This window comes from Microtus pennsylvanicus, chromosome 5, assembly GCF_037038515.1.
Source record: "Microtus pennsylvanicus isolate mMicPen1 chromosome 5, mMicPen1.hap1, whole genome shotgun sequence".
Taxonomy (NCBI): Eukaryota; Metazoa; Chordata; class Mammalia; order Rodentia; family Cricetidae; genus Microtus; species Microtus pennsylvanicus.
The window spans coordinates 1,847,595-1,869,602 of NC_134583.1; the positions used below are offsets into that span (position 1 = coordinate 1,847,595).

General features: G+C 46.7%; 1 protein-coding gene across 1 annotated transcript; it reads right to left on the reverse strand.

Moving 5' to 3' along the window:
• Nucleotides 1-2,250: 2,250 nt before the first annotated feature.
• On the reverse strand, nucleotides 2,251-16,014 carry LOC142850695 (fibroblast growth factor receptor 3-like). Its single transcript, XM_075974613.1, is given in 19 exon segments — nucleotides 2,251-2,311; nucleotides 2,313-2,392; nucleotides 2,560-2,665; nucleotides 2,811-2,948; nucleotides 3,146-3,216; nucleotides 3,297-3,419; nucleotides 3,537-3,724; nucleotides 3,803-3,913; nucleotides 3,989-4,039; nucleotides 4,042-4,103; nucleotides 4,326-4,531; nucleotides 4,822-4,973; nucleotides 5,457-5,601; nucleotides 7,365-7,555; nucleotides 7,635-7,758; nucleotides 8,285-8,454; nucleotides 11,367-11,420; nucleotides 11,715-11,984; nucleotides 15,912-16,014. Coding segments are annotated over 19 exon segments (2,406 nt in total).
• Nucleotides 16,015-22,008: the final 5,994 nt, after the last annotated feature.

The following is a 22,008-nucleotide window of genomic DNA, read 5'->3' on the forward strand; positions in this document are numbered from 1 at the left end:
CTTAGGCCTGTATTTTAAAGTCAAAATACCTTTCTTAGCAGTTCCCAGAATCAAATGTCTTTCTCCAGTCCAGAACACAAAAGACAACACAATCAACACAATAACATGTATTTCTACACATTCCATCTTTTGAGGCCCTCAATTCATCCTCCTGCCTCCTCTTTATTGCTTCCCTACTGGCCATATTCCAGAGGGCATCCCTCAGAGCATCTCTGGGGATGAAGACACACATACTACTTTTAATCTGACTTGGTTTGTTCCCAGTCTGGAACATTTAAACCCCATCCTGTACAAAATCTTTGGCTGTCTTCCTTGTTACTTCCGTGCATTGTTGCTTTAAGAGTTTCAGTCATTTTTTGAGGCCTTTCAATTCACCCTCCTGCCTCTTTATACTTGCTTATCTCTTGGGGGATGTTCCTCAGAGTTATCTCTTGGGATGAAAAATAAAAACACTTTACCTTCCCCAATACGCTCCTCGGACTGAGGAACCCCAATCATGAATCCCCACTTTCTAGATCTCAGTGGAAATCCACCTGCTGCAGCCAGCACAGCCTGGATAGCCAAGACTGGTGGGGGGGGGTGCCGGGATTGAGACACAGAGGCTTCTTTTCAGGTGCAAGAACAGCAACCTTTATTTTGCCCAGCAACTTTTTATACCTCTATTCCTTCTGTGGAGACCCTCCGGCCAGAAAGAACAACACAAACATCCTTGTCAATTACAGACCACAAGGAAGTTCCCCTGTGGGTCGGGGGAGGGGGAGTGAGGGCAGCTAGATCACAACAACTAGGGACCCTGTACAAAGTTATATGTGGAAGACAATCAAGGCAGTCCTAGGTATCTGGAAAATGCCACATGCCCACAGATTATAGATTGCCTTTTTGGCAAATTGCTACAGTAGGTACTTTAACCACTGAGGGTAAGATAGACACAACCAGTTGAGCCTCCATAGCCAACCCAGGATGATGGCCAGCCACAGGCCAATGTTAGTAAGCAGGAGTGTCAGACTGGGAACCAGCCTATTCTCAGTACTACTCAAAACAAACAAGAAAATCAACTATCGTTATCACAACCCATGTCCAAAAGGCAAGGCATCTGGGTAGAGAAACTCCTCTCGACCAGAGGAAACTAGACACAGTAGAAGGAACCTAACATCAATAGGACTTGGGGAGATTGGAGTAGGAGGCTCAGGCTCTTTAACTACTTCCTCCTGCCTGTTCACTGTCACCAGGTATCTTCATGGCTCTGAGTCCTTGGTATGAAGCTGTCTGGTGCCCCTTGTTTGGTTGCTGTGGGGGAACCAACAAACATCCAGACCTACAGCTTCTTCCCTACATAGATCTGGTTGTCCTAGAACTTGTTGTGTAGACCAGACTGGTCTCATAGACCAAGTGTTGGGATTAAAGGCATTCCCTATCAGTGTATACTGTTTAAACCAGGGATTTTGCCTACTTTCCTTCCCACAGAAGTTACTACATATATCTGAGCATCCTGTGTCCTCATAGGATCCCTCCTCTGGCAAGGCAGTCTCAGAGTACGTCCTTCACACCCCCATGGTACCCTCCTATGGACACTAACTCTCTTAAATCCTCTCTTTGGAACTTCTAAACTGGTAACCCTGATGTTCTGAGAGGTAGTTTGGGTCACAGACAAGCATGTCCAAGCCCAGCTGCCCTCACACTGGGAAGGAAAAGGTAAGACAATTAGTCCTCCTAGGGCCTGAATCCAGCACTTTGTACTAGGGACCAGTCAACAGCTAAGATTCCTCACCAGTTACTATCTCTACCCCCACAGAGACAAATCTCATAACCAGTCCCCACAGAGAGTGAGGATGTGGCTGTGCAGATGCCAGAATGGAAGGTAAGTGGCACAGGTGTGAATCAGAACTGGTTATCTCTTTATTTTTTGGAAAGTAAGTTGTTTGCATTAACAAAACTACTTCTGCCAATGTGGGCTGACAAACCACATGCTAGGATCCAAGAAAAGTTACCCTGAGACACTGTCCTGGCACTGCTAGCTTATAGGCAAGAGACAGCCACCAAAGTCAAGGGCTCAGTAACAGTACAAAAAAATAACAAGAGTAAGTTCACTGCTTTTTCTTACTACGTTTGAAACATAATAGTCAATACTATAAAACGAGGAAGTGTCACATAAGAAGTGTTAACCCTACAGCAAATACAACTTGTAAATACTCCATACATTTTATATACATAAACATTAACTGGGGCTTGGTCTATGGGATTCTTGGCCCATCATGTCTGAGGCCTCCAATTCCTGGGTTGGGTTGGGGGTAGCAGGTTGTGGATGAACAGTTATCTCTAAGGAACTGGGGCTCCTGGTATCCTCATCACCTGGCAAGCTCTGCTCAAAAGGCACTGATAGGTCCAGGTATACCTGTTGGTAGAAAAGGTCATAGGACTATGTTAGTTTGCATCCCCTTGGTCCCACGGCCATCTATGTTCAGGCTGGCCCTTGAAGGCCAACCCCATTACTGGAACTTGGAGGAGCATCCCGCCCAGGAATCAGAGAAGGCAGAGAGGGCAGGACTGAGTGGTACTTACGTGGGTTGATGTCACAGTGAGGATGCCATCTAAATCCTCTACCAGAAGCTTGAAGGTGGGCCTCTGTGAAGGCACTGCATGCCAACATTCCCGCATGATCCCATACCTGTGGCAAATATGACTGTGGTTTCTTGGCCTGTTGTCCATCCCTACCTCACCCAAGGCTACCAGCCTCCTATCAGGAGCCCTGGTAGGAAACCAGCCACTCCCAGGGACTAGTTAGAGGAGTGCACAAGGAATGCTTTGCTCACAGGTCATGTGTGCAGTTGGCAGGCTTGTGCATGCGGTAGCCATCTTTCAATAGTTTGAAAAGCTCTTCCACTGGGATGCCGGGATATGGTGTGCCCCCCAGTGTAAAGATCTCCCAGAGCAGGACTCCAAAGGACCACCTGTATGGGAGTGAGGGCAGAGGCCTGTTATTCCTGGTCAATTACTGTAACAGTTTTACAACAGGACAGGTTACCAATGGGCAAGGAGGAGTGTGTGGATGAGAGACATGGCAGGGCTATGCTGTTGTCTACAGCCTAAAGGCTGTGATAGGTGTGACTTGGGTCTTGCTATCCCCATCCTATGTTAGGACACATACACATCACTCTGGTGGGTGTAGACTCCGTCAAACAGCGACTCTGGTGCCATCCACTTCACAGGTAGCCGGCCCTAGGCAGAGGGAGAGTTGTTGGCTGTCAGGTGTTCCCTGGTGGAGCACAGCACCCCAACCACCCTGTAATGGGGCTCACATATGTGGTCTTCTTGTAGCATTCCAGATTGTGCACATCACGGGCCAGGCCAAAATCTGCAATCTTCATCACATTGTCCTCAGTCACCAACACGTTTCTGGCAGCCAAGTCTCTGTGAATACACTGAGGAGGCATGAAAGGAACCTGTGCTAAACTGACACCTCCCTAGCCTAAGCAAGCTTGATATCCACTCTTCCACTCAGGAAGACCCTACCTCACCTGTGCCCCAGCTCTGCTCACCTTCTGAGAAGCCAGGTACTCCATACCTCTGGCCACCTGATAGGCACAGGACACTAGATCTTTGCGGGTAAGCTGTTTTTCTGGCAGCCTGGAGGCACCATAGTATTCCATGCTTAGGGGCCTTTGTGCCCGCAGGAACTCCCGGAGGTTACCCTTGGCGGCATACTCCATCAGCACATACAATGGCCCTGGAAGTACAGATACCTCGGAGATGTTGTGTGACTCAGGGGCCCCCATCTAACTGTCCACCCACCTGCTGTACTTACCACCCTGTGTGCAGGCCCCCAGCAGGTTGATAATGTTCTTGTGCTTGCCAATAGCTTTCATCATCTCCATCTCAGACACCAGGTCCAACAAGTCCTGGTCATTGGCATCATCTGTGTTGAAAGTGGGAATGTCAGGTGGTGGCCCTGCAGCCCCCACTGCCCTGTGCTACTTCTCTCCCTCCTCACCTTTCAGCATTTTCACAGCCACAGTGACAGGCTTGTCAGTGTTGTCCATGTTAAAGCCTCTGCCATAAAAACCTGGCCAAAGCAGCCTTCTCCTAGAGAATTACCAAGTGTCAGCCTGTCCGAAGAAGCAGAGGCAGTGAGTATGTGCCCAGGACCCCCAGCCCTCATGGCCCTGTGCCACTGCATCCATAGCTGGCAATTGGGCTCTTGCTCATGAAGACAGAGTAACCCAAGTCTCACCCCGGACCCCACCTCCAACAGACCTCTGCCTGGTAGCCATCTAGCCCCCAGCCACAGAACCTCCTCCAAGTATACATAAAACCCCACCAGCACTGACCGAGTTCTAGATATTTCCCACTTTGGGTCGGCTGGCAGCTCAAGCTCAGAAATACTGGCCATTACAGTATGTTCTCTTGAAACTGGGTGGACGATGTGGACCAAGGGTATATCAGAGTTCATGGAGGTCACCTGCTTGGATCATTAGGGATAGGTTGGTGCCAGACAATGGATGCTGGGCATTGGGAAAGGGTTGAGGTGGTGTAACTTCCAGGAGTAGCAAGGTCAAGTCCATGTGAGGCAGTATGTAGGGCCAAGAAGAGGGATGCTCAAACAGTGGTTACTGAAGACTCAAAGTTGTTTTGAGTAATGTGGGATCCATGTGGAGAATAGGAATAGGGAAGGGTCAGCTCATCTGACTGCAGAGAAATGAGTACCAAGCAGGCCTCAGGTAAGGCTGGGACTTTAGGAGATTCAAGGTACAACAGAGAGATCAAAACTTGTTATCTACTTTAAGTTACCTGTTGCTCAGGTGTGAAGCAGAAGCTATTGTCAACATTGGGAGACCTCAGGTTCTTTCTTGAGACTCTACGCAGGTAGCAGAGTGTCACAGTTGCAGTCAAGATTAAGATGGAGAAGCCCACCCAGAAGCTGATGGTGCCTGCAGATAACCTGCCAGCCGCACTACTCTCTGCCAGCTCTCTCTCAGCTGCAAAGACATAAATGTTGATGCCTCATCCAGCCTTGTGGGACTTCCCATTGCCCTGAGCTCTAGGTACCTGTTGGGGAGCAAAGTTACTGGGATACTCAGAGTTTGGTGACCTACATCCCCAACTCACATTGGTAGTCCAAAACATCTATGAGTCAGCAGGGACCAGACTCAGGAGAGAAGCCTGGCAGAGCCAGAAGCATCCACACCACCACCAAGGCTCCCAGGAGATCCCAGAGCCTCAAGGCTAGACTATGGAAATCCAACTAGAGGATTGTGGGGGAGGCCTTTGCAAGATCAAGACGAGGAAGGGTGACACTCCCATACCAAGCACAAGGCCAGGGTGGTTACCACAGGATGGACTGCAGTAAGTCACAGTGCACCCTGCTGTCCCTGTCCCTGGCAGCTTCGTTATGTTCTGAGCTCGCACCATAAGAGGGCAGATGGAGCACCAGCACCAGCAGCAGCAGCAGCAGCAAATACCTGGCAGTACCTCCAGCCATGCAGAGTGATGGGAAAATCCGAAATAATTGCCTGCCAGACAGGTGTACTCCCCTGAGTCCTCAAAGGTGATATTGCGCAAAGACAGAACTTCTAGCTCCTTGTTGCTTGTGTTAATGCCTGATGTCTACAAAGAGAGAACAGAAATCAATAGGCAAGCACCAGCACGTCCCTTTGGGTACCACAGCACAGTCCACATGGAGATGATCAGACAGGCTTCAAGGAAAATGCCGCCTCTGCTACCACCTTGACAACTACAGCTCTACCACTGCAATGGATGCTGAACCAAGGCACGGAGCCTGAAACCAGTCCCTCTGTTGGTGGATAGTTCCCTGTCCCAAGGCAAGCATCGGGCACTTGGGCAGCATGGTACCACAAAGAAGCAACATGCAGGGTTAGTACAGAAAAAAAAGATGGGCAGACAGATGTATGGAGAGAAAACCAGAGGAAATCAGTGTCAGCCAGAGAATGGTGGAAAGTCGATGTTCTGAAGCAGCACAGGGCTCAGCCCCTGGAAGGTTCTGAAAACTTCTAAGCAAGAGAACAGCACAGACCTGAGGGGCTTTGAAGGAGATAGGAAGTCAGTGCTGGCTGGGAGCTACCAGTATTATCAAGGCATCAGAAACAGAAGATGAGTCAGAGGTGGGTCAGTTATCACCTACTTGAGGACTGTGAACATACCACCAAAATGCCTTCTCAGCCATGCTTATGAAATTGATGGCTCAACAAATGTACTTGCCCCATCCCATTCTGACACACTGAAAGATAAAGGTGTGTATCTGCCTTCAGATTGTCACTGATCCAGGATATCTCTAGAAGACAATGAGGACAAGACAGGGCAACGGAGATGCCAAAGAATGGGTTGGGGGAGGAAGCATTGGAAAGCTGCCTGAAGCGAGGCACATAATGGCAGTGATGGGAGTGGTTTCAAAGACTGGCCTCCTTCATGTCCACTCTCCCTACACACACACACACACACACACACACACAGAGAGAGAGAGAGAGAGAGAGAGAGAGAGAGAGAGAGAGAGAAACACATAGACAGACAAGGAGAGAGAAACACACAGACAAAGAGAGAGAAACACACACAGAGAAAGAGAGCACACACACAGAGAGAAACACAGACAAAGAGAGAAAACCACATACAGAGATAGAGAGAGAAAGAGAGAGAGAGAGAGAGAGAGAGAGAGAGAGAGAGAGAGAGAGAAAGGGAACCCATACTCTTCAAATCTTCATCCCAAGGGTCATATCACATCAGCCTGTGCTCACGAAACCACACACCCACAGTGGGAGCTACACTGGACATGGCCCTAGTGGTCTCTCTCAAAGCCAGGATACCAACTCCTGCCAAAACCTGTTCTTCTCTCCATCAGACCTCCAAGTCTCTCTTTCCTGTGTTGCAAAGCCCAACTCTCTCTCTCTCTCTCTCTCTCTCTCTCTCTCTCTCTCTCTCTCTCTCGGCCCCCACCTGAGGCTATGAAGCAAAGCTACAGGCAGAGGGAGGCAGGAAGAGTCCGTCAAGGCAGGGTGGAGCTAGTGCTACAGTGAAGGCAGCTGGAGAGTAGACAGCCAGTACTCTGATGTCAGAGGGTACTAGTACAGCAGACATCCCCCTGAGCCACCACAGCTATCACCCAGAGAAGCCTTCTGTAGGCCCAAGCCTCAGAGCAAACAGAGAAACAAGTCCTACGGGAGGGCACAAGTAACACAAAGCCTGCCTGGAGCTCAGAACAGGTGATCAGTTCTGAGACTCAGGTGCCCCTTCCCAGAAACCCCAACACGTGGGTCCCAGTCCCAAGGTATTCCTCAGCTGAAGAGGGACTTAAGGACCAGGGCAAGGCACTTCCAGCTAACCCATCCACCCAACCAGCTGCCAACAACAGAGCCCACCTTGAGTACGATGACATAGGGCTTGCCATCCGGGCCTGTCTTGCTGCCATTCACCTCAACATGCTTCAGCCACTGGATGTGTGGTTGGGCATCACTGTACACCTTGCAGTGGAACTCTACATCACTTCCTAGGGTGGCTGTCTGGTTTTCTGGCAGCCCAGCCTGCAAAATGGGCCGATGTGGGAAGCGCTCTGTAAGACACAGACAGTCGGTGCAGTGGGTCCAATGGCCTGAGGCTGACCTGCTTTAGTCACCCAGCCTGGCTCTTACCCAGTACATCCAGTGTGTAAGTCTGCTGGATGCTCCCAAACTTGTTCTGAACCACGCAGGTATAGTAGCCACTATCAGAAGGCACCACACTTTCCATGACCAGGCTCCAGTGCCGGTGCCTAAGCTGCAGGTAAAATTAGTAGGTGAGTGACTGTGGATGCCCAAAAATGTGAACCTGTTTTCATCCTGACAGATAGTTAGGCTATGCAAACATACTTCTGCTCTTTATTTTGTAATATAAGGTTACCTAGGAAGTGACTGCTTTCAGGATACTTGGTCTAGAGTGGCTTCGCTACTTAAACAACAAAAAGCTAATGACTTGATACCTCAAAATGTTAAAGTAATTAACTGTTGTACCTGTAGTTCGTATCAAGTTAAGGAAGACTTTTGTTGCCTTCTTCTCCTTTTGTATTTGGATATAAACATATAAGGAAAACTAAACAGGGAAAATTTCAGTATTCACTGGAATGCCCTCCTGGTACTTTTCTATGGTTTCAGTTTTATTACTTTTCACTTTACTTCCATTTCTAAAATCTCATGCCCCTACCCTGGCAAGAGGTATTTTTGTCGAGGCTGGTCTATGACAAATGATATGGGCTATACCCTCTGAATCCAGGCCCTACCTATCTGTGCCCCTTTTCCAGACTTACCTTGATGCCCCCCATGCGATGCTCCCCTCGGAATTCCTTGCCATTCTTCAGCCAGGAGATGGAGGGGGTGGGGTTGCCAGCAGCTGCACAGTGGAAGCGTACCGTGCTGGTGGCTGGCACAGCCAGCAATTTCATATCCATACGGTCTGGCCGAGTCCAGTAAGGGGCCCCTGATGGCAGAAATGCTCATAAATAACAGCATGATCAGTACACCCTTGCAAAGCTCCCCTGCCAGCACACCCTCAAGCTTCATCCCTCATCTGTATTGAGACTCCTTTGCTTTGTCTGAACACTGCATCCACAGCTGTCCCACTCTCAGTCTTGTATTCTCTTCTCTCCATCTGAGGCAGGCTCACAGGTATAGGGACCCAGGAAGTAGAACCCAGTAGGATGTAGATCCTGGGAAGCAACTAGGCCAGGTCATTCCACCAGTACACCAAACCTGAGTCAGCCTGTATAGTGCCCAGTGAAGGCAGGTACCCTTCAGGTCATGCTTCCCCTCCACTGAATTCCCTCCTTCCTCTTGGGTGGGTGGAGGATGCTGTGGTGGACTATCAATTTAAGATGTGTTACATCTTTATATGTTGTGGAACAATTGTTTCATGATGCAAAGATGTGTTTCACTTTTTTATGTTGTATTTGCTTAGCTTGGTGAAGCTGTGTTACTCTGTCTGGTCTAATAAAGAGCTAAATGACCAGGGCAAGAGAGGGATATAGGCAGGGCTCGCAGGCAGAGAGGATAAAGAGAAGGAGAAAGTTTAAGAAGGAACAAGAAAAGAAAGAGGAGGATGCAAAGACCCAGTCACCCAGCTACACAGTAAGCCACAAAATAAGAAGAAAGGTATATAGAATAAAGATAAAACCCCAGAAGCAAAGTGTAGATGGGATAATGTAAGTTAAGAAAAGTTGGCTAGAAATAAGCCACGTCAAGGTCATACAATCATAAGTAATATGTGTCCGTGTGTTTATTTGGGAGCTGGGCGGTGGGCTCCCAAAGAGTAGAACAAAAACAACCAGCAACAGGATGCCATATGTTTGGACTCATGAGGAAGCTGAGGGAGGCAACAAATTTCCAAAACAGAGAACAAAGGCCGGGGCAGGGTCTTCCACAGTGACTCAATCAGAGGGCCCTATGCATCTCTGGGAGGAGGAACTGACATGTGAAATAGGAGAAAAGTGTGCAGACACTGGAGAGGTGTCCCTCCTAGCTCTGAATTGCCCACCCAGGCTCCAAATTTGGCCAGTAGGCTTGAGAGAAGAGTGCCACAATGGGAGACTACAGCAACTTTATGGTGCCCAATGCCAGGTAAGGTCAAGAAAGTGACCCTTCAGGCACCTTACCTAAGTGTTTATGGTGCAAAAACACTAAATACAACCTGGGAAGTCCAGGATGACAGAAGAAAACAGGAAATTACAAACACATTGGTAATTGTTGGGGCAGAAGCTAGAGACCAACTGGGTTAGAAATTCTGCTTTGAACAACCTGATAGCCAAAGTTGAAAGGGAGAATGATAAACTGACCCACTTCTCAGGACTACTACCTTTTTTTGGCTTCAGTCCTAGAATCTAAGTCCATTTTTATGAGGGTTGTGAAACCTCAGACAAGTCCCTATACCTGCTCTCTTCACCCGCACACACTCATAAGACTCATTACCCTGTTTTCTCATTAAGTTTGTCTCTCTGATTCCTCTCAGACCCTTGTGCACTCTACCCCAGAAGGTTCTAGGTGGTCTGAGGACTCAGTTAACACCAACCTAGTCTCAGAGTCATAACCACTCCGCATAAGATGTCTGGACCCATGATGTTCTCCCTCCCTCTCCCTCTCTCCCTCTCTCCCTCTCCCTCTCTCCCTCTCTCCCTCTCTCTCTCTCTCTCTCTCTCTCTCTCTCTCTCTCTCTCTGCCCAGACCCTGAATTTCCTGTAAACAACTTGTTATGCTTGCAGCTGCTCTGTCTGAGCAAAACAACTTGTTTTTACTGTGTTTGTAGCTGCTCTGAGCATGAGACCCTCAGGAGTTCCTGATGGAAGGAGAGTGGTTTCTGGTGGGTTTGCCTGGGGCATGGCTATCAGTTAATGAGCCATATATAAGTGGTTCTGGTACACAATAAAGGGACATTCTTGTTTCAAGGATGACCCATGTCTCTGTGTGTCTTTGTGTGTTTAAATCTTCAGGTTCTTGCCTGGCTCATGGATGGTCCTTTAGTGCAGGCTCCACAATACAGGTGCAGTATAATAGTACACGTTGTACTACAGATGGTACCTCTCCCTCTCTCTCTCTCTCTCTCTCTCTCTCTCTCTCTCTCTCTCTCTTTCTCTCTCTCTCTCTCTCTCCCACAATGGTTCTAGGCCATACCATGGGCACTGCCATGTGCCCTCATATACTCACACCAAATCTATGATGCCCCCTTTACAATGTATGCCTCAGCATGGCACTGCTCCCCTCCTGCTGGTCTGCAGCAACAGCCACTAGGTCTGTGAATCTGCTGTCAGACAATGGTTTCTACCCTGTCACTTGTATTTTAATAAAATGCTGATTGGCCAGTAGCCAGGAAGGAAGTATAGGCAGGACAACTGGACAGGAAGTAGAGGTGGGTCAATGAGAACAGAATTCTGGGAAGTGGAAAGCTCTTTCTGCCATCCTGGCCCTGCCACAGAAGAAGCAAGATGTGAATGCCTCTCTGTAAATGGTACTGAGCCATGTAGCTAACACAGATAAGAATAATGGACTAATATAAGTTATGAGTTAATAAGAGGCCTGAGCTAATGGGCCAATCAATTTATAACTAATGTAGACCTCTGTTTGATTTCTTTGGGACTTAATGATTGTGGGAACCAGGCAGGAAAGAAACCCAGACAACATGAATCCCTGGATCTATGTCCTCGTCAGTGGCAACCTGAGCTCCTTGCCTGGTTTACTCATATTCCTTCCCACCAGAACTTACCAAAATCCCTGCAGAGTAGCCCTGCCTCCTCACTGCCCCTGGGGCACTGTCTACCTGTAGCAGTGCCCCTAAACAACAAGACTACAGGAAGGAAGCAGCCCGATACTGACCAGGTCAGTGTGCCTAGGCTCTGATCTTACCTATGTCTTCAGCCACGTTCTCACCATCTTCTTCATCTCCTGAGGATGGAGCATCTGCAATAGTTATAAGCAAGCAGTGGTCCTGTGACACTCCTACATCCAGAGACCTGCTGCTCCCTATTTTGAGAGTACACTGCTCTCCATCTTTAGGGATCACTGCTCCCTGCCTTTGCAAGGCCATTCATTCAAATAGCACAGAATTGGGGGCACCCCCCTGTGATGTGGGGAACTAAGCCAGCAACACTCTTGAGCCAGGGATACTGGAACCATGCTGCCTTGGACTGCCCTGACCTCCCTAGCTATGCAGCTGCTCAACACAGTTGTCAGCCCCAGCCACCAAGAACTTACCTGTCACATGCACAGTGAAGCGGCACAGGACATCCTGAGTGAGCTGCTGCTGGCACATGTAGACCCCGGCATCGTCATGGGAGATGTTCAGCACTTGTAACCTCTGGGGCCCCACCAGGATGCGGTGGGAAGCTATCAGCTCTGTGTCATCCTTAGACCAGACAGTGCAGCCTGTGCCGGCACCTCTAGGCACAGAGCAGAACAGCTCCATGGTGTCCCCGCAGCCAAAGACCACTTGCTCTTGCTGGTTAGGCCCAGGGCCTGGGGCCTCTGTGGATGAAATGGAAAGCTGTGAAACAGATTCTTCAAAGTAGCATGCTGAAGGCCCATACTTTGCTTTGCAAACTAGCAAAGCTATGGCAGGCAAGTGAGAGGCATGCTCCTGGGGCTTGGGGTTCTGCCAGACAATGTTCAAACCAGGAGTAGGCAGACTATTTTAGTAAGAGCCCAGGGGTGTCAGTACCTCAACTCTGTTAGTGGTGTGTGTTAAGGTTTCTGTCTCTGTCCTGGAGGAGGAAGCTGTCTTCCAGGGATGATATGGAAGAGACACAGCTGCTTAGGACCAGCCTAGATTGGATTCACACATTAGAGGGTAGGAGCGTGATGATTAGAATTATTAAGCAAAGAGAAACAGAGATGAGAGAGAAATAAAAGATAAAACACAGAACTGCATCAGGAGGGAAATTTAGTGAATACTGAGCCACCCCTTTATTTTCCATATATCTTTTCATACCCCACTCCAAAGAGGTAAAGGAGGAGACAACAGACTTCATCAACAAGGTAAAACAAATAAACAGAGCACCTCTGATCTTTGGTCAAGATGAAGCTGATACACCTCTGTACTTAAAATACCAATTAACCACTCTAGGTCAGGACCACTTGTTTTGTAGTCACTTGTTGTCAACAACTTTGAAAAAGCAAAACAAGCCCAAACTCTCTGACCTCTAATCAAGGTGGAATGGACTCACATCTGTGTGCCCTGACACACAGCAGCACTCCTAGTAGCTGAAAGATCTGAAAATGTCAAGAAGGTTGGGGGAAGCTCTATGGTACAGCACCTGCCTGGAATGTCTGAAGCTTTAAACTCCTACACCTGGGGTTCCCATTTCACAAATGAGGACCATGGTTTGGCTAGGGGATGTGAGCCAACTGGAGCTAGAATCACAGTCAAGTGGAGACAGCCACCCATCCTGAGAGTTAAGAAACTGGAGTTCTTGGGTGGTTAGACACAGGTAGCCATACACTTCTCCCCTACCCAGATGGTGCCCAGCTCATGAGGAGACCCAAAGGCCTCACACCTAGGGACACACCACCAGCTGGTTATCACACCCAGATTTCCCTGCTAGGACCTAACAATGACCATCACAGGCACAGATGGGCTCGGGCTCCAGGACAGGGGCAGGTAGTCCTGCTGGTCAGACCTCCTTCCTTAGATTCAGATGGACTGGTTAACATGTCACTTGCCATTCTGCAGATGCATAGCCTACATTCAATGCCCAAATGTCCATTCAAACTAAACCAGTACCAGTTCTGCCCATCCCAGAGTCATCCCACCAAGATTCCAACAGCCGGAGAGACTGTCCTCAAAAGTATCCACGAAGCTTGTGTCCCATGGAGCCAGACAGATTTTGTTTGTCCCTGAGTGGGCCTCACAGTAAGGAATCTTCTATCCTGACCTCTAATTCTCCTGCTGCCATGTCCTATGGAGGCAATCCAACGCTGGAAGCTTCCTGAGGCACCAAAGAAGACCAAGAACTGTCTAGTCAGTGGCCTCAGGGCAACCATTACCCAAAACAGTTGTGATTTAGTCTGGGCAAGACAAAAGGTCAAGCTATTCACACAAGTACTCTCATCAGGAGAGTGACTGGGGAAAGACACAGCATTCCACAGGATGGAGAGACAAATGCCTGGATGTATGAGGTGGGGAAGGGAAATGGCCCTGAATCAGCTGAGCTGACATTTGATCTATCTACCTATCCTGTCCACTAGGAGCCAGCACAGCCCAGATACATTTGGGCTCAGGCAACAGCAAATCCAACACTGTGATCCCATTCCAGTGTCACAGGGCCTATAGGAGCTTGTGTTGTGAGTTCCGCAGGTAATAAGGGAAACACAGTGTGGGATGTGGCTTGAGACAACACAGTATATGGTATATGCTGAGGAGAGAGTATCAGATCATGGTCTAATGGAGCCCTCACACCCCCATAAGCCTTGAGACCTTCGAAAACACAGATATTTTAGATTACAATTCATAACACTAGCAAAATTACAGTTAAGAAGTAGCAATAAAAATAATTTGATGGTCAGAGGTTACCATAACATGAGGAACTGTATTAATGGAAAATTAATTAGGATACTTGAAAACCACTGTAGGCTACTCTCTACCCCTATTGAGAACCCAGAACCCAGATTGCCCTGCCTACCAGGGGTGGCCAGTGTGATTGGGGCCTAGCCCTGCTCCAGAACTCTTAGGTCCAGCCAGCTCCTGCTTGGTGATTTATGTTCCCAGAGAGAGTCAGCCATGTCTTTGTGTTTTCATTGCCAGGCCCATCTAGTTAAGGAATAGGATGAAGTTTATTGGCTTGTAAACTCCCTGGGTGGGGCAGGGCTGCTGCATTTTCACCAATCCACCTTCATTGCCTGGAGCACAGAGAGGGTTCATGCTTTCCTCTGGACCTAAGATCACTGACATCAGACACAGGGAATAATATCTTCTCCTAAAATTGATATGGTTTCTGTCACTGGCCATTTGGCTCCTGGGGAAGGAAGCACTAATATGCAAGCCGAGGCTCAAAGAGAGTGCTGATTTCCTGACAACTGCTGTCATACCAGCTGAATGGCATGCACACTCAACCTTCCAGTCCACTTCCATTCACCAAAAAAAAGTTCCAGGCCAGGCAGTGGTGGCTCATGCCTTTAATCCCAGAACTTGGGAGGCAGAGGCAGGTAAATTTTTGTGAGTTCAAGCCAAACTTGATCTAAAAGAGCTAGCTTCAAGATAGGCTCCACAGCTGTCTCAGGAAAAAAAAGGAAAAAGTTCCAGGAGAGCCCAGCTGCTGAGTTAGAAAGGTACTTGAGGTACTTGCCCCCACCTGCACCTTCCTAGGAGGCTGAGCTGAGCTGCGGTCAACTGGGTGGAGGAGAGGAGGCCGAGCTGTGCCACCAGGGTACAAAAGCCAAGGTTTAAAGGAGTGACTGTTGGGACATCTGCTCCAGTGGGGAAACAGCTCACCGTGTACTGTGCGGCACCATCAGGCCATTGGCCTGCATTGCCACACCATACCCAGGCACAGTGGGCAGAGGTTAGGAAGAGCCAGTACACATATTTACCTCGGGGAGGTAAAGCCTCAGACTCTGGCTTTGTTTGATGGAATTCAGTGTCCCATCAGACTTTGCTGGCCAGCCAGTCTGTTTAGCTGAGCTGCGATCCTGGGACAAGTGCCCCTCACCTCCCAGAGTGTGGTCTACAGAGGTATGCCTCTGAAAGAGCACCCCGCAAAACACCTACCGGCAAAGAGAGGAGTGGAAGACCTGAAGCTCTCAACATATCATGTGAGACACTGGGTGACAAAAGCTGAGCTTTGGCTGGAGTCCTCCTGCCTACCCCCAAACTCTAGCCTTCATTTTGGCTTAAGATGAGCAAGAACTGTCCTCAGTTCGAAATGGAGCTAGAAACCAACAACAGGCAGTTTTTGTCAACAATGGGAATCATGGAAACCCAGCAAGTGGCACTCTGACTGTTTAAGCTGAGAAGTCTGAGGCTCCCTATCACAGTGATCCATTCTATTGGGTGCCTTACACTTGGGTAGTGATCCTGAGACTCAAGATACCTCATACAAGCTGGGCGGTGGTGGCGCACGCCTTTAATCCCAGCACTCGGGAGGCAGAGGCAGGCGGATCTCTGTGAGTTCGAGACCAGCCTGGTCTACAAGAGCTAGTTACAGGACAGGCTCCAAAACCACAGAGAAACCCTGTCTCGAAAAACCACAAAAAAAAAAAAAGATACCTCATACACTGACACATAGCAATCTATAGATTCGGGAGAAGAACTGAACTCACTGCTCCCCATGGTGCTACTCAACCTGACATCCCCTACTCACTCAGGGGCTATCTGCCATTCCCAAAGCTTCTGACAGCCACCATCATCATCCCACATGTATCCCACCCTGCAGCCAGGCACATTGAGTCAGTCCATACCTGGTAGTTCCCTCACAAGTCTCTGCTCTGTGCTAGGAGGTTGGGAGGCAGCTCTGGTCCCAACCACTATGCATAGCACTAGCAAGCAAGCCAGGACTCCCATGGCTGGAGATGGCAGTGGCATCCTCATGCACAAGGCTCATATGAGGGTGTTACATCCCCAACGCGTAACTTCTGGTCCAGTGTGGGTAGATCCACTCTGGAGAGTCTGTGGGAGGAGACCAGCAAGTTTATCTGAGCAGGTGTGGTGGGAGGGGTCTAGGGGGTGGGGGAAGGGGATGAGGAAGACAGGAGGGCCTCAAGTACCTGAAAAAGGAAACCAGACCATTCTACCTTCTGTGGTCCCTCTCTTTTCATTCCCTCCACAGAGACAGAGCTCTCCACTATATTTTCTCAAAGTTTTATTTTTTCTTTTGACTACAACTGGTAAAATTAAGGTAAATTTAATTATGATGTTTTGGATCCATTTACTCTTAAACCCTCTCAGCAGTTTTCTAGGATGTTTGTTAAGCAGGCTTTGGGAGACTTCTAACTAAATGTTTCATTGTATTCTTTTTGAAAAGGTTTTCCCCCTCCAGACCCACAGGGACTGGCCTTCCTGAGAAGTAAACAAGTTGTTACTCTTCAGACACATGCAAAACAAGCAATCAAGGCCCCAGGGACCATTATCCTTTGCCACAGCAGAGTCATGCCCTCTAGGGTCTCTCTATTCCTCTGCAGTCCCCTGGCCCTCCAGGTATCACTTATGGCAGTCTTGCTCTGTCACCCTCGGACAGTTGGCCCTTGCACCCATCATCCATGTGTGACCCTCAGTGAGACCAGCAGACACGTGCTGCAGAGGGAGACCAGCAGACAAAACTTCCTTTAAGTTAAAAGACTGAAAAACAATGCAAGTTTATTTATAGTAACATTGCCACAAGCATCTTCTTTGACTACCTGAGAGCTGCTACAAAAGGGGATGGCTTGATGGAGTTTTTAAAGGCACAAACCTCAATTGTCTTTACTCCTGGGGTATTTTTGCTATGTGAGAAATTATCCTGTTCTTGTTTTTTAGAGCAAGCAAGGATAAGTGAGATTACAGAAGCAGAATGAGCATCTGGCTAATATTTCAAAATAACAATTATACAGTATGGAACAATTTTGAGAAATGATCCAGGTGGCTCTGGGATCAGTCTTCCCTTTAGATTGCTATTGAGACTCAAATGCTGAGGGTCATGACTTAGGGTTGTAGTCCAGACATCCTGTGGTTAATAATCCTTAGGCTGAGACTCCAATGTTTTTCTTTCTTCACACAACTTAGTTTGACACTCAGTTTGAAATGGAGCTAGTTTTTAACCACTACATGAGTAAACAGACCCAATTTCTGATTTTAGAGTAGCCAGCGTGGGGGTCAGGCAGGTGGGCTCAGCATTTGCACACAGAAGGCTGTAGACAGCCTTCAACACAGGCTGCTGATTTCTTACCCCTCATGCAAAAGGCTGTTAAAACTAGGTCCTGTGTGGCCAGGAGAATATGAAGTCGGCAGTTGTGATAGCTCCTAACAGAACCCTCACTAGTCAGTAGTACTGATGTCTCTAGTTCAAATTCTCAATTTATTCACGTTTGATGACATAAGCAAATGGAGACTTAAGTGAACAGTATCTTTAGAAATTAGGCCTTACTGTCAAGTTGTAAAAGTTTAACAACAGCATAAGTAATAAAATATGATATTTGGGTGGTGTACTATGTGACTTCTTTAGGAACAACTCAATAAGGTGTAGCATATTCCTAGTCCTGGAAATTTGATTTTATAGCATATGATATCTAACTGGAAGTACTGTCTTCCCCATCACATAGTAACCATCTTTAAACATTTTATATATGTGCATATTTCAGGAAACTTCTAGAGTTCCAGTTATCAATAGAGCTTTTCCACCTTGCTGTTTTAGTCAATATTCTATTGCTGTATAAAGACACCATAACCATAACAACTCTTATAAAAGAAAGCATTTAATTGCAGCTTGCTTACACTTTCAGAGGCTTAGTCCATTATCAGTATGGTGGGAAGCATGGTGGCATGCAGGCAGACATGGTGCTGGAGGAGCTGAAAGTTCTACATCTACACCAGCATGGAGCAGGAATAGAGAGTCACTGGGTCTGGACCCCCAGTGACACACTTCCTCTAACAAAGCTGCACCTACTCCAATAAGACTATACCTCCTAATCCTTTCAAAAATGCCACTTCCTGATGTCAAATATAAAATTATATTAGCCTATGGGGGCCATTCTTATTCAAATGACCACACTTCCCATATACCTTCCTTTACTTTGCCCACCCACCTACCTCCTCCATTGAATCTTCCCTTATCCTGTTGTAACACTGATATAGATATGAATAATTTGCATTAGTATAGATTTTGCTTTATTGATAGAGATTTACTGTCAATTTTGTTATATGTATAAATGTTTCTGATGTAACTTTTACTTGATAACTTTTGTTATATGTAATTTCGCTATGTTAAGGTTAAAGCCTTCCTTTTTTTGTTTAAACAGAAAAAGGGGAAGTGATGTGGGAGTGTCATATATCAATCTGTTGATTTCATTGGCTAAGCAATAAAGAAACTGCTAGGCCCATTGGATAGGCCCACCCTTAGGTGGGTGGAGTAAACAGAACAGAATGCCGGGAGGAAGAGGAAGTGAGGTCAGACTCGACAGCTCTCCTCTCCGGAGCAGACGCGAGAGAGACGCCATGCTACCTGCTCCAGGGAAGACGCACGCTATGAAGCTCTGACCCAGGATGGACTTAGGCTAGAATCTTCCCGGTAAGCGCACCTAGGGGCGCTACACAGATGGTTAGAAATGGGCCAGAGCAGTGTTTAAAAGAATACAGTGTCCGTGTAATTATTTGGGGCATAAGCTAGCCGGGCAGGGCAGGCGGCTGGGGTTTTGGGGTCGCAGCCCCGCACCGCCCATATTACTACACTTTATTCAATTTTCTGTTTTTTTAAGAGCCCGTACCCTACCAACCCCTTCGTAGATACCTGGCCTCTGTTTATATCCTAAATGAAACACATTTAAAGATAGCATCCATGTATAAAGTGGGAAAAAACACATTGTTTGTCTGTTTTGGTCTTGGTCACCTCACTTAGTAGGATTTTTTTCAATCCATTATTTACCTGCAAATTTTATAATTACATTTTGTTTTCACAGCTGAATAATATCCCATTGTATAAATGGATTATATTTCCATTATCCCTTCCTCTCTTGATAGACATCTAAACTGTTTCCACTTTCTGGAGAGAAAAGCAGTGAACATTGGTGTGCTGATGCAGGTGAGGCTCTTTGTATGTATGTCCAAGAGTTGTAGAGCTGGATTCAGAGGTATATCTATTTTCAACCCTGAGAAGCCTCCTCACTGATTCAGTAGTGGCTGTACCAGTTTACACTCCCACCAGCAATGAATAAGTGTTCCTCTTTCCCCACATCCTCAGAGGCATGCGCTATCATTTCTTTCTTTCATCTGGGCCATTATGGATGGTATAAGATGAAACCTCCAGGTAGTTACAGTTTTTGTTTCCGTGGTGGTTAAGGATGTCAAACCATCTGCTCTATTCACATGCAGTGAACATATATACATACATACAGTGACACACCCATACATGTGAAGTAAAACAACAAATCTTTACAAAATAGTTGAAACAAAAAAAAATGGGACTGGGATGGCAATAAGGCTCTGCAAGTAAAGGTGCTTGTAGCCTGACAACCTGAGTTTGGTCCTCAGAACATTCATGATAAAAGGAAAGAACAAACTCCAGCAAGTTGTTCTTTGTCCTCCAGGACACACCCCTCCAATAAATAAATAAAAATTACCAAACTGCCCAAATCAGTAAAATTCTAACAATGACAAAAACAAATAAATAAATAAACCATTGAAAATTGTGGATCAGATGATCAAATTTCTCTCCCATACCACCTTAAACTGCCCAGAAATCCCTGCAAATCTATTGTCATTTCTTTCTGGGTACTTCCAGAGATTTTTGTTGTTATCGATGTTTTTAATAATTTATTTACTTATATTTAATGTGCATTTGTGTTTTGCCTGCATAAATGTTTGGGTAAAGGTGTTGGATTCCCTGAAACTGGAATTACAGACAGTTTTGAGCAGCCATATGTGTGCTGGGAATTGAACCTGGGTCCTCTGGAAGAGAAGCCAGTGTTCTTATCTGCTGAGCTAAGTCTCCAGGCCTTTTTTATTGTTTGAGACAGGATCTCACTCTGGCCCAGGCTGGCTCCAGAATGATCCTCCTCTCTCAGCCTGCCAAATACTGGGATTCTAGGCTTGACCCAATATAGAGAATTTTTTTTTCAAGTAAATAAACGTCGCTAGCATACAAGTTCAAGACTCAGGAAGGAGAAGACAGGTTAAGGCATAACCAGCTTAACTTCTTAGTCACACAGAAGGGATCCCCAAATCTTCTAAAATAGACAAAGAAGAGAAAAATCAATGTGAATGTCTGTACATGAACACGGGACTGAGCAGATAGATGGGTCAGTAAATAAAGGTGCTTGCCACTAAGTCTGATGACCTGAGTTCAGTCCTCAGAACCCTCACGGCAGAAGGAAAAACTGACTCCAGTTGTCTCCTGACCTCCACACACATGCACTCACACACACACATGCCATAGTGGGATGTGGCCCATGAATTTAATCCCAGTTCACAGGAGGCAAAGGCAGGTGATACTCTGTGAGTTTGAGGCCAGCCTGATCTACAGGGTGAGCTCCAGGACAGCCAGGGCTCCATAGAGAAACCCCATCTCAGAAAGGCAAAAGAAAAAGAAAAAAGAAAAATATGACCTAGAATAGTCCACAACACTATGAGTATGAACCTGTCTGACTAGTGAAGGAGGTCAAGGATGCCTCTTAGATGGTCTTCATCTGGGTGGTCAGCTTACCCCAAGTATCTTTGGCAGGAGATAAGATCCCAGAATTCACCAACCTTGTGACAGGACTATGGTTCCTCAAGACTACAGAGAATTCCAGGTTAAAGGAATGATATTCCTAGAAGTTACAACCAGGGTGTGATGGTGAATACCTCTGAATTGCAGTACTTGGGAGACAGAGGCAGGTGCATCTCTTTGAGCTTGAGGCCAGCCTGCTCTACATAGCAAGTCCAAAGCCCACTAGGGCTACATAATAAGACTCTGAAACAAAGAAAGGAAGTTAGAACCAGATGGACTTTATGATACAGACCTAAAACTCAGCATTTGGTAGGTGATATCAGAAAGATCAAGAGATCAAGACTGTGCTCAGCTATATAGTGAGTTTGAGGACACTATGATTATACAAGATACTAACTGAAAAATAAAAGCAAAACTCTAAATCAAACAATACAAACCAAAAGCATCTCCTTGCCATATATGTGTCTCAAGGTATGGGGACCTACAGACAAGAGACACGCATACTTACAGACAGAAAGTCAATTCTTTTTCATTTTTACAAAGTGATCACAGTTTCCAAGCTACCTCATGTTATCAGGTGGATATTGCAACAAGGCATGGAATGCTGGTGATATGGCAGGCCCAGTATCAACAGACTTACTGGTGTCATCTCAGTGCAACCTCTAACAGACCTGTAATATGGTTACCATTATTATGCCCATTGTACAGAATGGGGAACAGAGGCTCAGGGGAAATGAAATAACTCATAGACAACAGTGCTATGAACTGTAGGAGGGCAGGATTCAAATTCAGGTCTTCTTGGCTCTCAGCCCCACATGCTAAGTGTTTGGACTGCCCACTATACAGCCTCCAGCAGGCGTTACTGCCTTGCTCCTCACTCTTTATGACTTCTCCCTGTTAGTGAATTAGTCGTGTGTTGACACTTCTAGTCTCAGTCTAGTGGGGTGTTTATTTAACTGATGGATGTTGCTCCCCATTTGAAGTATATACGAACATACCTTTATATTTATGAATATATATTATATAATATCAATATATTAGTGAATATGTATTATATATATTTCTACTCTCCCTAAATAATTAAACAAATATTATTATTATTTCAAATACCTATCAGTAGAGTAGATCTTCACACATTCATTATATGAAAGTTTATTTTA